At 56.3% G+C, this 12,075-nt stretch overlaps 1 protein-coding gene across 4 annotated transcripts; it reads left to right on the top strand.

Annotated features, from left to right (window-relative positions):
• Positions 1-1,616: 1,616 nt before the first annotated feature.
• LOC116545929 (U1 small nuclear ribonucleoprotein 70 kDa) lies at positions 1,617-11,973 on the top strand. 4 transcript variants are annotated; one of them, XM_032272341.1, is made up of 8 exons: positions 1,617-1,676; positions 1,819-1,881; positions 4,801-4,882; positions 5,526-6,993; positions 8,036-8,137; positions 9,819-9,921; positions 10,987-11,074; positions 11,156-11,973. In XM_032272341.1, exons 6-8 carry the CDS (start codon positions 9,915-9,917, stop codon positions 11,805-11,807), a joined length of 747 nt encoding a protein of 248 aa, XP_032128232.1. In that variant the 5' UTR covers positions 1,617-1,676; positions 1,819-1,881; positions 4,801-4,882; positions 5,526-6,993; positions 8,036-8,137; positions 9,819-9,914; the 3' UTR covers positions 11,808-11,973. The 4 variants fall into 4 exon arrangements, with proteins under 4 accessions (XP_032128232.1, XP_032128230.1, XP_032128229.1 ...); XM_032272339.1 differs by lacking the exon at positions 9,819-9,921 and having other exon boundaries at positions 5,526-8,137; positions 11,183-11,973; XM_032272338.1 differs by lacking the exon at positions 9,819-9,921 and having other exon boundaries at positions 5,526-8,137.
• The last annotated feature ends 102 nt before the right edge of the window (positions 11,974-12,075 follow it).

Below are 12,075 nucleotides of genomic sequence, written 5' to 3'. Positions count from 1 at the left end.
GGGACTGCAGGCACATGCCACCACCATGCCTGGGTAATTTTTTTTTTTGTAGAGACGGGGTTTCTCCATGATGGTCAGGCTGGTCTCAAACTCCTGACCTCATGTGGTCTGCCTTCATCAGCCTCCCAAGGTGCTGGGATTACAGGCGTGAGCCACCGTGCCCGGCCTGGCAAGGAACTTCGAGGAGTGGGTAGGGAGCACGCCGAGGTGGAGTAGTTTTCAGATGTTTCCATCCGTCCTATATAGTGATTCCCTTAAATTGTGGCTCAGGCTACTGGTTTTTGAAGCATTCCTTAAAGTCATCTTGACTTTAGTTTAGGCTTGTAGTTGAATCCTCTCATAAGAAACAAATCTGAGACTTTATTTCTCTAGCTTCTGGCAACACCTGCTGTCTTCCTGAAAGGTAGCACCCGGGGACTTGGGGCAGGAGCCTAGTAATGTGAATGCCTGGGCTGGGAGGGCAAGTTGGCCTCGCCCTTTGCCACTTTGACCACCTCCCTTTTCTGTGTCTTGAGTTTGTTCTGTTTTGCTTCCATTTACAAAGTAGTAATAATTAAGTTTCAGTGTCCAGCACTGTCTGGGCCATAGTATGTGCTCAGTAAATTATATGCCTAGTGTTCCATTATTGGAACGCTAAGTATGTGGGAGTTATTTATATCCTGCTGCTCAAGATCATTGCCAAGGTCTGCTTTTTCAAGTCTGCAGGTCAGAAAGTTGTACCCTCCGGCATAAATGGGTCACTGTTACTCACATTCTCCCAGAATGTGCCGGCTTCTGAGGGGACACTGTACCAAGGAAGAAAGGGCAGAGTGTCCTGAGAGCCTGGCAGCAGTCAGGGTCATTATGTGCTGGGGCCATGGCATTTGGTGAAAAGGACTCATTCCCAGGCCTGACCCAGCAGAATCACCTGTGGATGTGGTTTCTTAGGAGACTCCTGGCTCTTCTCTTTGGGGATTGTTATTCCTCAGTAGCCAGATAGGACAGTTTGCTTCACAGTAATGGGGCTGGAGTGAGAATCTGATCCGATGCTTGTCAGTTCCTGGGTTTCTTTTAGAGACACAGGGCACACGGGAAAGCAGGCCTTAGGTAAGCTTGGCTCTCCTGGCTCTCATTCGTAGCCTTGGGGCTGCTAGGTCTCAGGTTTTCCTGTGGACTGTAGTTGCAGTCTGTGTCCAGTGGGTGGCAGTGTGGCTCTGCTAATGGCGGGAGCTCAGAACCTGGGGGCATCAGCTGCATCTCCAGGGAGGCGCTTTTGGGCTGTTACTGTTTGGATCACCTTGCATCTGGGAGCTATGGGGCCCTCGTGGCTTCTGTAGGTCTGAAATGGTAGTTGGGCCTGCTACATCCTGTCAGCTTGAAGTCAGCCTTACCTCCTCCCCTCAGCAGCCTGGATTCTCATCTCTCAGCCACTCTGATAAAGGCTACTGTGCCTTAGAGAAACAGGTTCAGAGAGGGACATGCTCAAAGTCACCAGGTCACCACCGTGTTCCTCCAGTTAGGGGCCTCTCCCAGTGCCTTCTTTTTCTTTTTGGCCTCTGCCCATCTGTATTTGTTTTGCTACCTGAGACCGTGGACATCTTCAGCTTACAAAATTCCTTTCGTCCTACACAGGGGACCCCCACAATGATCCCAATGCTCAGGGGGATGCCTTCAAGACTCTCTTTGTGGCGAGAGTGGTAAGTCCCCAGCTCCCAGCCCCTGGAACCCCAGACTGCTGAGCACCTGGGTCTGGGACAAAGGGCAAATAGGCTAGGTCCCAGGGAATGTTCCAGGGGTATCTCCCTTTTCCCATTTAACGTCATCTCCATCTCCTTGTAGAACTATGACACAACAGAATCCAAGCTCCGGAGAGAGTTTGAGGTGTATGGACCCATCAAAAGAGTAAGTGAAGTGGGTCAGGGTGTTTGAATGGGGGGGGTGCGTGGAGGAGGGCTGTAGCCTGAAAGGGAGGGGGCGAGGTCCCAGCCCTGAGCCAGGCGCGCAGCATTTCAGGGCCTGGGATGAAGCATCCTGAGTGAATCTCCATGCAGCAGGCCTTGGGGAGCAGGAGTCAGATGAGAAGTAATGACTGTAGTGACTGCTGGTGCCTGGTTTAGAGCAGGGGCTGGCAAACTACAGACTTACTGCTTGTAAATAAAGTCTTATTGGCTCAGCTGGGCAGCTGTTTGTTCATACATTGTCTTTGGCTGCCCTTTTTTTTTTTGAGACAGAGTCTAGCTCTGTTGCCCAGGCTGGGGTGCAGTGGCGCAATCTTGGCTCACTGCAGCCTCCACCTCTCGAATTCAAGTGATTCTCCTGCCTCAGCTTTCTGAGTAGCTGGGATTACAGGTGCCCACTACCACGTGCAGCTAATTTTTGTATTTTTAGTAGAGATGGGGTTTCACTGTGTTGGCCAGGCTGGTGTTGAACTCCTGACCTTGTGATCCACGGGCCTTGGCCTCCCAAAGTGCTGGGATTACAAGCATCAGCCACCACGCCCAGCCTGGCTGCTACTGTTGTAAGGCAGGTTTGGGTTGTTACAACAGAATATAAGGCTGTCAACGCTGGAAATAATCTACTGTCTAGGTCTTTGCAGAATATGTATCTGATTCTTGTTTTAGAGGAAGACTTTGTTACTGATTTCTTTTGAGCTACTTAAGTGCTCTCTGCCTGATTTTCTTTATCTAAAGTGGGAGACAAATGTCTTCACTGGGCAGTAGTAAGAATCTGAGGCCATCCAGCACAAAAACTGACATTAGCTGTGTCTGTTCTCCTCCTTCCTCTATTTCTTTTTTTTTTTTTTTTTTTTGAGATGGAGTTTCACTCATGTTACCCAGGCTGGAGTGCAATGGCGCGATCTCGGCTTACCGCAACCTCTGCCTCCTGGGTTCAGGCAATTCTCCTGCCTCAGCCTCCTGAGTAGCCGGGATTACAGGCACGCACCACCATGCCCAGCTAATTTTTTGTATTTTTAGTAGAGACGGGGTTTCACCATGTTGACCAGGATGGTCTCGATCTCTTGACCTCGTGATCCACCCGCCTCGGCCTCCCAAAGTGCTGGGATTACAGGCTTGAGCCACCGCACCCGGCCCTTCCTCTATTTCTGATACATTTTTAAACAATATTTATGTCACCGCTGGGTGCGGTGACTCATGCCTGTAATCCCAGCACTCTGGGAGGCCGAGGTGGGTGGATCACTAGGCCAAGAGATCGAGGCCATCCTGGCTAACATGGCAAAACGCTGTCTCTACTAAAAATAAAAAAATTAGCCAGGCTTGGTGGCATGCTCTATAGTCCTAGCTAGTTGGGAGGCTGAGGCAGGAGAATCACTTGAACCCGGGCAGCAGAGGTTGCAGTGAGCCAAGATTGCGACACTGCATTCCAGCCTAGGTGACATGACAGAGTGAGACTCCATCTCAAAAAAATATGTGTGTGTGTGTGTGTGTGTGTGTGTGTGTGTGTGTTTATATGCGTCAGGCCGGGCACAATGACTCACTCTTGTAATCCCAGCTCTTCGAGAGGCAAAGGCAGGAGGATAGCTTAAGCCCAGGAATTGAAGACATGCCTGGGCAATATAGTGAGACCCCGTCCTCCACAAAAGGAGGAAAAAAAAAAAAAAAAAGTAGGCTGGGTGTGGTGGCTCATGCCCGTAATCCCAGCACTTCGGGAGGCTGAGACAGGCAGATCACCAGAGATCAGGAGTTCGAGACCAGCCTGGCCAACATGGTGAAACCCTGTCTCTACTAAAAATACAAAATGTTAGCCAAGTGTGGTGGCTTGTGCCTGTGTGTGTGTATATATACACACGTATATAAACACGGCACACGCGTCGTTATGCCCTGCACAGTCCAGTGACAACCTTGGCCCTGCCCTCATCCCTTTGATCCCATTCGAGTCAGGAATCTCAGTTGGGTTTTGGAGGCTGTGGGGTCCCAGGTTCAAGTCCTAGGACCAGGTGAGCTCATCCATGATGTGAGTTGGATTGGTTGACAACTGGTAGCCATCCTTTAGGGACCAGCTCAAATGCTGTCACCTCCCAGAAACCTTCCCTGCATCATTCTGGCCTCCTCTGTGTCAACAGCCCTGCCCTTCCCATTGTTCTCCCTGACGTGGTCCCAGGGGGGTCTTTCTGCCATCCAGAGCTGACCCTGTCTCCTCTGCACACAGCCTCCCATGGGTCCCTAGCACGTTAGGACAGGTCCAGGTGTGACTGCCTGGCCTTCTAGGGCCCTTCCTCAAGCTGTGTGGCCTTGTGGACCTCCATCTCACATCTCCCCTCCCCCTCCCTTGCTGCCATCCTCACATGGGACCCATCCTTAGTGTGCCACATTCTCTTAGGCCTCCCTGGCTGTGCACACGTCCTTTCTTTTTCTCTTAGAACTCCCCTGTCCCTGGCCGGGCGCAGTGGCTCACACCTGTAATCCCAGCACTTTGGGAGGCCGAGGCGGGCAGATCACGAGGTCAGGAGTTTGAGACCAGCTTGGCCAACATGGTGAAACCCCATCTCTACTAACAATATAAAAAATTAGCCAGGTGTGGTGGTGCACACCTGTAATCCCAGCTACCCGGGAGGCTGAGGCAGACACCTCACTGTCCCTTCATCCCTGTTCGGTCTTTAGGTCTTAGCTTAAGTGTCATTTTCTCCAGGAAGTCACCTCTGTGCCCTCTGCTCCTGCCATTAGATCATAAGTCACTTGGGGATCTTGAAGGACAGAGGGTCTGAGGCCTCGCCCGGCCCTGGGCCTGTTGTGCAGGCTGTTGTGGGGTGGTTGGGGCGGAGCTGCCCTGTGGCGGGACTCAGCCCTGTCCCCGCGCCCACAGATCCACATGGTGTACAGTAAGCGGTCGGGAAAGCCCCGCGGCTATGCCTTCATCGAGTATGAACACGAGCGGGACATGCACTGTGAGTACCACCCGCCGCAGCGCTGCCCTCTGACCCTCTCACTTCTCTGCTGCCCCAGCCCTTCCCAGTCTGTCCCCTCCCCACCCTGCCACACCTGACATTAGCGATGTCTCTTCTCCTCCTCCCTCTGTTTCTGATATATCTTTTTTTTTTTTATATACGTGTTTTTTAAAAAACAAAAACCAAATCCCCCACAACGTGTGTGTGTGTGAACCTGGGGAGGTAAGTGTCACACGTTGAACCTCAGGGGCAAAGAGGGAACTGGGTGGGGGGCCGGGGCCAGCCGGAGGTGGGGGGAGGGGTCGGATTTTGGGGGAGCCTCTCCCCATTATCCCCCCCACTGGAGTTGGGGGCGGCCAGGTTGCCAGTGAGGACTGGCCTTTGAACTTGCCCTCTCTTCCCCCCCAGTAGAACTGGGGCTGGGCCACCCAACCCTCCGCCTCCCCAGCTCTGGCCCCCCCACCCTGTTCCTCAGCGGGCAGTGGGGTGATAGGCATGTTGAGCGCCTGCCCCTGCAGTTCCAAAGCCCCCTTTGAGGCTGCCGCGGCGTCCACAGGGGCAGGGATGGGTGGGGGAGGGTGGGCAGGGCTGCGGCGTGTCCAGGGGCCGCCGTATTAATTGACTGTTCTTATTGTCACTGCAGCCACCACGCAGCTGGCTTGCAGCTGATGCTTACGCTCCCCTTACAACACCTCAGTGTATGGTTGGTATAAGGGTTTGTATCATGGGTAAGATCACTCAGCACCGCACACCAGCCCAGCTTAGCCAGGCAGCTCAGGAGCAGCGAGGCACCCCTCCTCCCGCCCCAGTTGCCCCCGCAGCCTCCCCGCACCCACAGCCCTTTCCTTGTTTGGGTGCCCTTTGTCCCTCCTGCCCCGATCCGTATGCTTTCTGAGAATCTTGCTGATCGAAGGAGGGGAAGGATGAACCCGGTGGGAAAGGCAGCAGCCTCTCCGCTTGGGCTCCACCCGGCCTCTAATGACCCGGCTTTGCGATGTCAGCGGTGAGGTGGCGGGAAAACCGAGGGCAGGGCACCAGGCCAGGGCTCCACTGGAACCCTTCCGCCTTCCCTCCCTGCCCCCGTGCTTTCTGTGGGGCTGCCACTGTGCTGGCCCTGGAGAATCTTTTTGGCTGCTAGTTTGGGGGTGCTCTGCCCCCTTCCTGTCTTCCTTACTGTGGTTGAAGCCTCCCAAGGGGGCTGGCTGTGGTGTCCAGCCGCTCTCCAGAGGTGGTCACGAGCTCCCCAAAGTGCATGGAATTGGGGCTTGGGGTGTGGGAGGGACCAAGGGGTAAGTTGCCAGCAGCTGAAGGTGTCGTAGGTTTTAACTAAAGAACCTTCCACTGTCTAGAGACTTCAGAGAGAGGGAAAGAGAGAGAGGCCTAGACGAACACAATCACATGTTTTCTTTGCTGTTCTTCCCGGGTTGGGCCTCTTGGGATTTGGGACTCTGAACCCAAGCGGGGTTCCTTCGCTTGACTTTGATCCTGGTCCTTAAATGCCTTTCCCCACTCCCCTCCTGTGGGTTCAGGGGCCAAGCGGCCCCTCCTCAGAGCACTGGCAGCACCATCTCCTGGACCCCTGCGTGCCAGCCTCTGCAGAGGCAGCTGGTGGGAGGGAGCATGGAGTTGGAGGTGGAGAAGCCACTCCTGGTCCTCTGGGTGGCGGGCTGTGTGCCTAGTTCAGTGTGACTTGGGGATTGCTAAGGGCGGACAGGTGTTTGAGGCCTCCCTGCCTTCTTTGGAAATTGACACACTATAGTCTAGGGCTTTCCAGCTCCCAGCTTGGGTGGCAATCCTCGTCTCCCCACTGTAAGGCCTCCTTGAGATTTCTTTGGGGTCCACCACTTCCTCTGCCTGTCTCCAGGTGGTACAGGAGATGTGGTTCCTCTTCCTCTCCTGGCTCCCTAGAATCCCCACTTCCCCTCCCTGTAGCTTTAGCTGACCCCATGGTGGTGGGTGTGGGGTCTGTGCGCGTGCTCAGGTAAGCTTGGGGGCTCCAGGTAAGCGGTCCCGTGTCCCCCCCCCGGGAAGCCCGCCTCCTCGCCAGGCCCCCAGGAGTTGCCGAGCCCCCCCCATCCCGCTCGGTTTGGACACCCGCAAGGCCGGCATCGGTAAATGGCACCTTTTTCTCTTCCTCTGGTTGTTATTTGGGGGGGAGCGGGCTGGGGTGGGGCAGGGTATTATGGTTGGTTGAGGACAGCCCCCCCTAGGCCAGGGCTGGGTGGGGGAACAGGGACTTTTTGGCCTTCCCGACATCCCCGTGTGATCACAGGCCAGTGCCTCAGGTTTGCCCTCTGCTGAGCCCTGCCCGAGAACAGCAGTGAGCCCCTCCCCCATCTCCCCTCTATGACTCCCGACTCCCCTTTCATGGCAGGCTCAGGCTGGGGTTTGCTCCCAGCACATGTTGAGCCAGGGTTGTGGAGAGCGAGATGGGGCGGGGCTGGGGGGAGGCAGGGTCAGTCGTCTCAGGTAAGGCAGGGATTCTCGGTAGCACCGCACGGCTCCCCATGCTTCCTCCACTGCCCCTCTCCCCGGCTGCAGGGGCCCCTCCAGGCCCCCTGGGAGTGTATAACCCGCCTCTCTGCTCCCTGCCATTTCCTGAAGATTTCTCCCACCCCCTTCTGGTTCATTTTCTGTTCTCATGTCTGTTCCCCCCACTCACCCCCCTCCAACAAAAACAAAACCGGTGTGGTCTGGGGTGCGGAGCGTCCCAGCTGGGCCTCCTGCCCTGGCATGGTGTCTCAGGGTGCATGCTTGGGGTTGTGGAGGAGCCCCCTCCCCCACAGCAGAGTCCAGCGTGGAGTTAACCTTCAGTTTCTTTGCAGCAATTTTGGCCGCCCTGGTGGGAGGGGGCTGCTCCATCGTGTGGGATAGGAAGGACCTGGGAGCCCAGAGGGTGGCGGGTGAGGGTGGACATCTCCCCCAGCCACGACTGGTTGGGGTGCTGAGAGGAAGCAGACACTGAGATGGAGCAGGCCCCTCGCCGGTTTGGGAGAGGGTTGGTCTGGCTGTCAGTTGCCTGGCTGTCTGGTGGGCGTGTGCGAGTGCGTGATGATGGGGACACAGGGTGGGGATGCTGTAGACCTGGGCCTGTCCTGACTAGAGGACCCTCTGGGGACTCTTCTCCCCTCCCTCTCCCCACATCTGTTACAGCCGCTTACAAACACGCAGACGGCAAGAAGATTGATGGCAGGAGGGTCCTTGTGGATGTGGAGAGGGGCCGGACCGTGAAGGGCTGGAGGCCCCGGCGGCTAGGTGAGCACATCCTGCCCACGCTGGGCTCTCGGGGTCCTCGGCCTAGTGGCCTTGTTCTCCTCCACTGCCTCCTGTTTCTCTGTCTCCTGCTGGCTCACCGCTCCTGTCTCCTCATCTCCAGCTTTCATGGCCATCACATTTCCTGCAGCCGCCTGCCTCCTCGTTGTAGGTTATTGTGAGGAGCAGGGGCACCAGCCTGGAGAGGCCTCAGCCTACATGCTGCTGTTCGCACTTGCTAGTTGGCGGGGTGGGGGGGGTCCCTCTTCTGTCTCATTGTTCTCCTCCTAGAGGAAATAACCCCGAGTTCACTCAGTTCAGTGTACTAGGTACCCAGCCTGGCAGTGACACATGCTGGGGTTGTAAATGTCACCTGCTCATCTGCTTCTGCTGCTTGCTCTTGCTCTTGTTCGCTCATTTACTGATTCAGCAAGTACGTATTTGATCGCCAGTCATGTGCCGTGCTTCTAGTCAAGAGCTACACAGAGGCAGCCTCTGCCCTCTGAGCCTTCTGCATTCAGGCTCCTTCACTGTCATTCGCTGTCTCAGGCAAGGTCAGTTTGGCTGCAAGTGTTAGAAATACACTTGAGCTTCCTGAAACGTAAAGGGTCCTGTTGGTACAGAATCATGGGCATCCTTTGGAGCTGAGAGGTATGTGATGGCTGTGGACCTAAGAGGACCTGGTAGCTGAAGCTGTTAAGAGCTGGGGTGGCCAGGCTGGGCGCAGTGGCTCACACCTGTAATCCCAGCGCTCTGGGAGGCTAAGATGGGTGGATCTTGATGTCAGGAGTTCAAGACCAGTGTGGCCAAGATGGTGAAACCCCTTTACTAAAAATACAACTAGCCAGGCATGATGGTGGGTGCTTGTAATCCCAGCTACTTGGGAGACTGAGGTAGAGAATTGCTTGAACTCAGGAGGCAGAGGTTGCAGTGAGATGATGAGAGGTTGCAGGGAGCCAAGATTGTGCGATTGCATTCCAGCTGGGGCGACAGAGCGAGACTGTCTCAAAAAAAAAAAAAAAAAAAGCTGGGTTGCCCACAGCTTGCTTCTGCCTCGTTAGCCTCCATGCAGCTGGGTCTGTCCCGTGCCTCCTCACGCTGACCCAGCGCAGCGTGCCACAGGCCCCAGCTTTACACTCAGTCCTGGATGAGTCTCTGTTTCGGGGTGGGCACATCTGACTGGCTCAGTAATGGGCCTGGGCCCAGGGTCCTGTTCCTCAAGCATGCTTATTGAGGACTGAATCCTGCAAAGCTGAGTGACAGTTGTCAGAGAAGAAGAAGATGGTCCCTGGGCAGACAGCCAGGCAGTAGTAGCCACTCGGGGCTCCTGTCCTGCCTCCCAGCCCTGTGTCCTCGCTCTGGATTCGACTGTGGTAGGGAGACCACACTCGGCTGCTGAGCCTCTGAGCTTACCAGGCATGTTCTTAGCTTACTCTGGTCTCTGGGGTGGAGTGGGTTCTTATACCTCTGTTGTTTCCTGTCATGGTGGGAGAATTCTGGAATCTTAGAGTCTCTCCAGAATCTCAGAATCTTGTAGTGCAGTTGGCATTCACATTTTTTGTTGGCGTTAGCCAATAATATCTTGACTTGGTGCACCCGCAGAAATACTACAACCTAAAGCTTGAGGAAACAGTTTTTTCTGTGTAGTAAGTATATTGTATATTGTGCTGTTTTGTTTCTTAAGCTGTTGGTTGCAACCCATCAGATTGATGATGTGACTCACTGCTGGTTCATGACCTGGAAAGAGGAAAAGCTAGTCTAGCTGCCCTGTGCCTGTGACATGGCAGGTGCCTGGCCCACTGCCTGCTTCCTATATGAATGTCTCCCTGGTGTCCCCACAGCCTCTTTGCTGTACACAACTCAGCTCTGCCTCTCGGAAGCTTTTCCAGGCAGTGTGGGATGGAGGAGCGCTTGAGAAGGCAGGTTCTGCAGCAGACGGCAGTGACAGCCCAGTTCTTCACCTTCCTTGCTGTGGGCCAGTGACTTGATCAGAGATCCTTTCCCCATCAGAACAGTGAGGTTATCATCTGTGCCTTGGGGCTGTTCGTTTATTCACTTGACACATACGCATCCACCTTTCTACACTAGCTGCAGCGCCACCTGCTGGTACCGTGAGCAAGAGCCAAGCGCGTGCGCGGTCCGGCGGCGCCTTGCAGTCTGAGAGGCAGGTAGGGGTGGACTCAGACAGGTAGCAAACCTGAAACTCCGGGGAAAGGAAGTGTTTTTCTGCAACTGTGAGTATGTAGAATGGCCAGGAACGGCTTCCCGAGGAAGGGATGCTTGGGTTAGCCTTAAGGGTGAGCGGGAGTTCACCAGAGAAGGAAGGGGAGGCCGGTCCAGGGCGAGGAGAATGCGCAGACACTGTGGTAGGAAGAAGGTGAGCGCGGACACTGGGAAAGGCCTGGGACACGCAGAGCCAGCGGCCCCGGCAGGGCCTGCTCTTGCTGCCTCTACCACCAGTTGACGGAATTTGGACCTCAGGCTGGGGGATGCCACCAAAGGCTTTCAAGCAGAGCACATTTTCTGGTGGAGAGATGATTGGCCTGGGTTTTGTGTGAGGGTGAGGAGGATTGGGAGCGTTTTGAGAAGCCTGTGAAGTGCACTTTGGGGTCAGAGGTGGGTTCCAGTAACAGCTGTTTCCCAGCGAACGCTCTGTGTGGGTTACTCAGTGTCGGCAGACGTGGTTGTCTTGTGATGGGAGTGCCTGAGATGAACTGCACGGGAGGGACCTGGCCCTGGGAACACTAAGCCAGGGCTGCCTTCCTGCCCTTTGCTCTCAGAGCTGCCTATTTCCGCTCCTCTGGGCCCTGCCCCTGCCTAGACTCACCCTCTGTCCGTCTGCCCTGCCCCAGGAGGAGGCCTCGGTGGTACCAGAAGAGGAGGGGCTGATGTGAACATCCGGCATTCAGGCCGCGATGACACCTCCCGCTACGATGAGAGGTAAGATTGGGCGACCGGTGTCCTGGGGCGGGGGGCGGTCACGGGGGAGCCCGATCACACAGGTCTGCCCACCTCATCCAGGCCCGGCCCCTCCCCGCTTCCGCACAGGGACCGGGACCGGGACCGCGAGCGGGAGCGCAGAGAGCGGAGCCGGGAGCGAGACAAGGAGCGAGAACGGCGACGCTCCCGCTCTCGGGACCGGAGGAGGCGCTCACGGAGTCGAGACAAGGAGGAGCGGAGGCGCTCCAGGGAGCGGAGCAAGGACAAGGACCGGGACCGGAAACGGCGAAGCAGTCGGAGCCGGGAACGGGCCCGGCGGGAGCGGGAGCGCAAGGAGGAGCTGCGTGGAGGCGGTGGCGACATGGCGGAGCCCTCCGAGGCGGGTGATGCGCCACCTGATGACGGGCCTCCAGGGGAGCTCGGGCCTGACGGCCCTGATGGTCCAGAGGAAAAGGGCCGGGATCGTGACCGGGAGAGACGGCGGAGCCACCGGAGTGAGCGTGAGCGGCGCCGGGACCGGGATCGTGACCGCGACCGTGACCGCGAGCACAAGCGGGGGGAGCGGGGCAGTGAGCGGGGCAGGGATGAGGCCCGAGGTGGGGGCGGCGGCGGCCAGGACAACGGGTTGGAAGGTCTGGGCAACGACAGCCGAGACATGTACATGGAGTCCGAGGGCGGCGACAGCTACCTGGCTCCGGAGAATGGGTATTTGATGGAGGCTGCGCCGGAGTGAAGCGGTCCTCTCCACCTGCTGTGATTGGACGCGTTCCTGCCCCACCCCCTTGCTGTCATCCCCTCCCCCAACCTTGGCCACCTCAGTTTGTCCTCCAAGGGTAGGTGTCTCATTTGTTCTGGCCCCTTGGATTTAAAAATAAAATTAATTTCCTGTTGCTACTGGGCACCTTGGTTCCTTCACTGCTCCGTCTTCCCCGCAAGGTTGTCCCTGACTCGATAGCCCTACTTAGTTTGGTTTCCCGGGCGTAGTTACAGCTTGAGGCTGG

This window comes from Sapajus apella, unplaced genomic scaffold, assembly GCF_009761245.1.
Source record: "Sapajus apella isolate SASKATOON/1434 unplaced genomic scaffold, GSC_monkey_1.0 scaffold448, whole genome shotgun sequence".
Classification (NCBI taxonomy): domain Eukaryota; kingdom Metazoa; phylum Chordata; class Mammalia; order Primates; family Cebidae; genus Sapajus; species Sapajus apella.
This window is presented reverse-complemented; position numbering and strand designations above follow the sequence as displayed.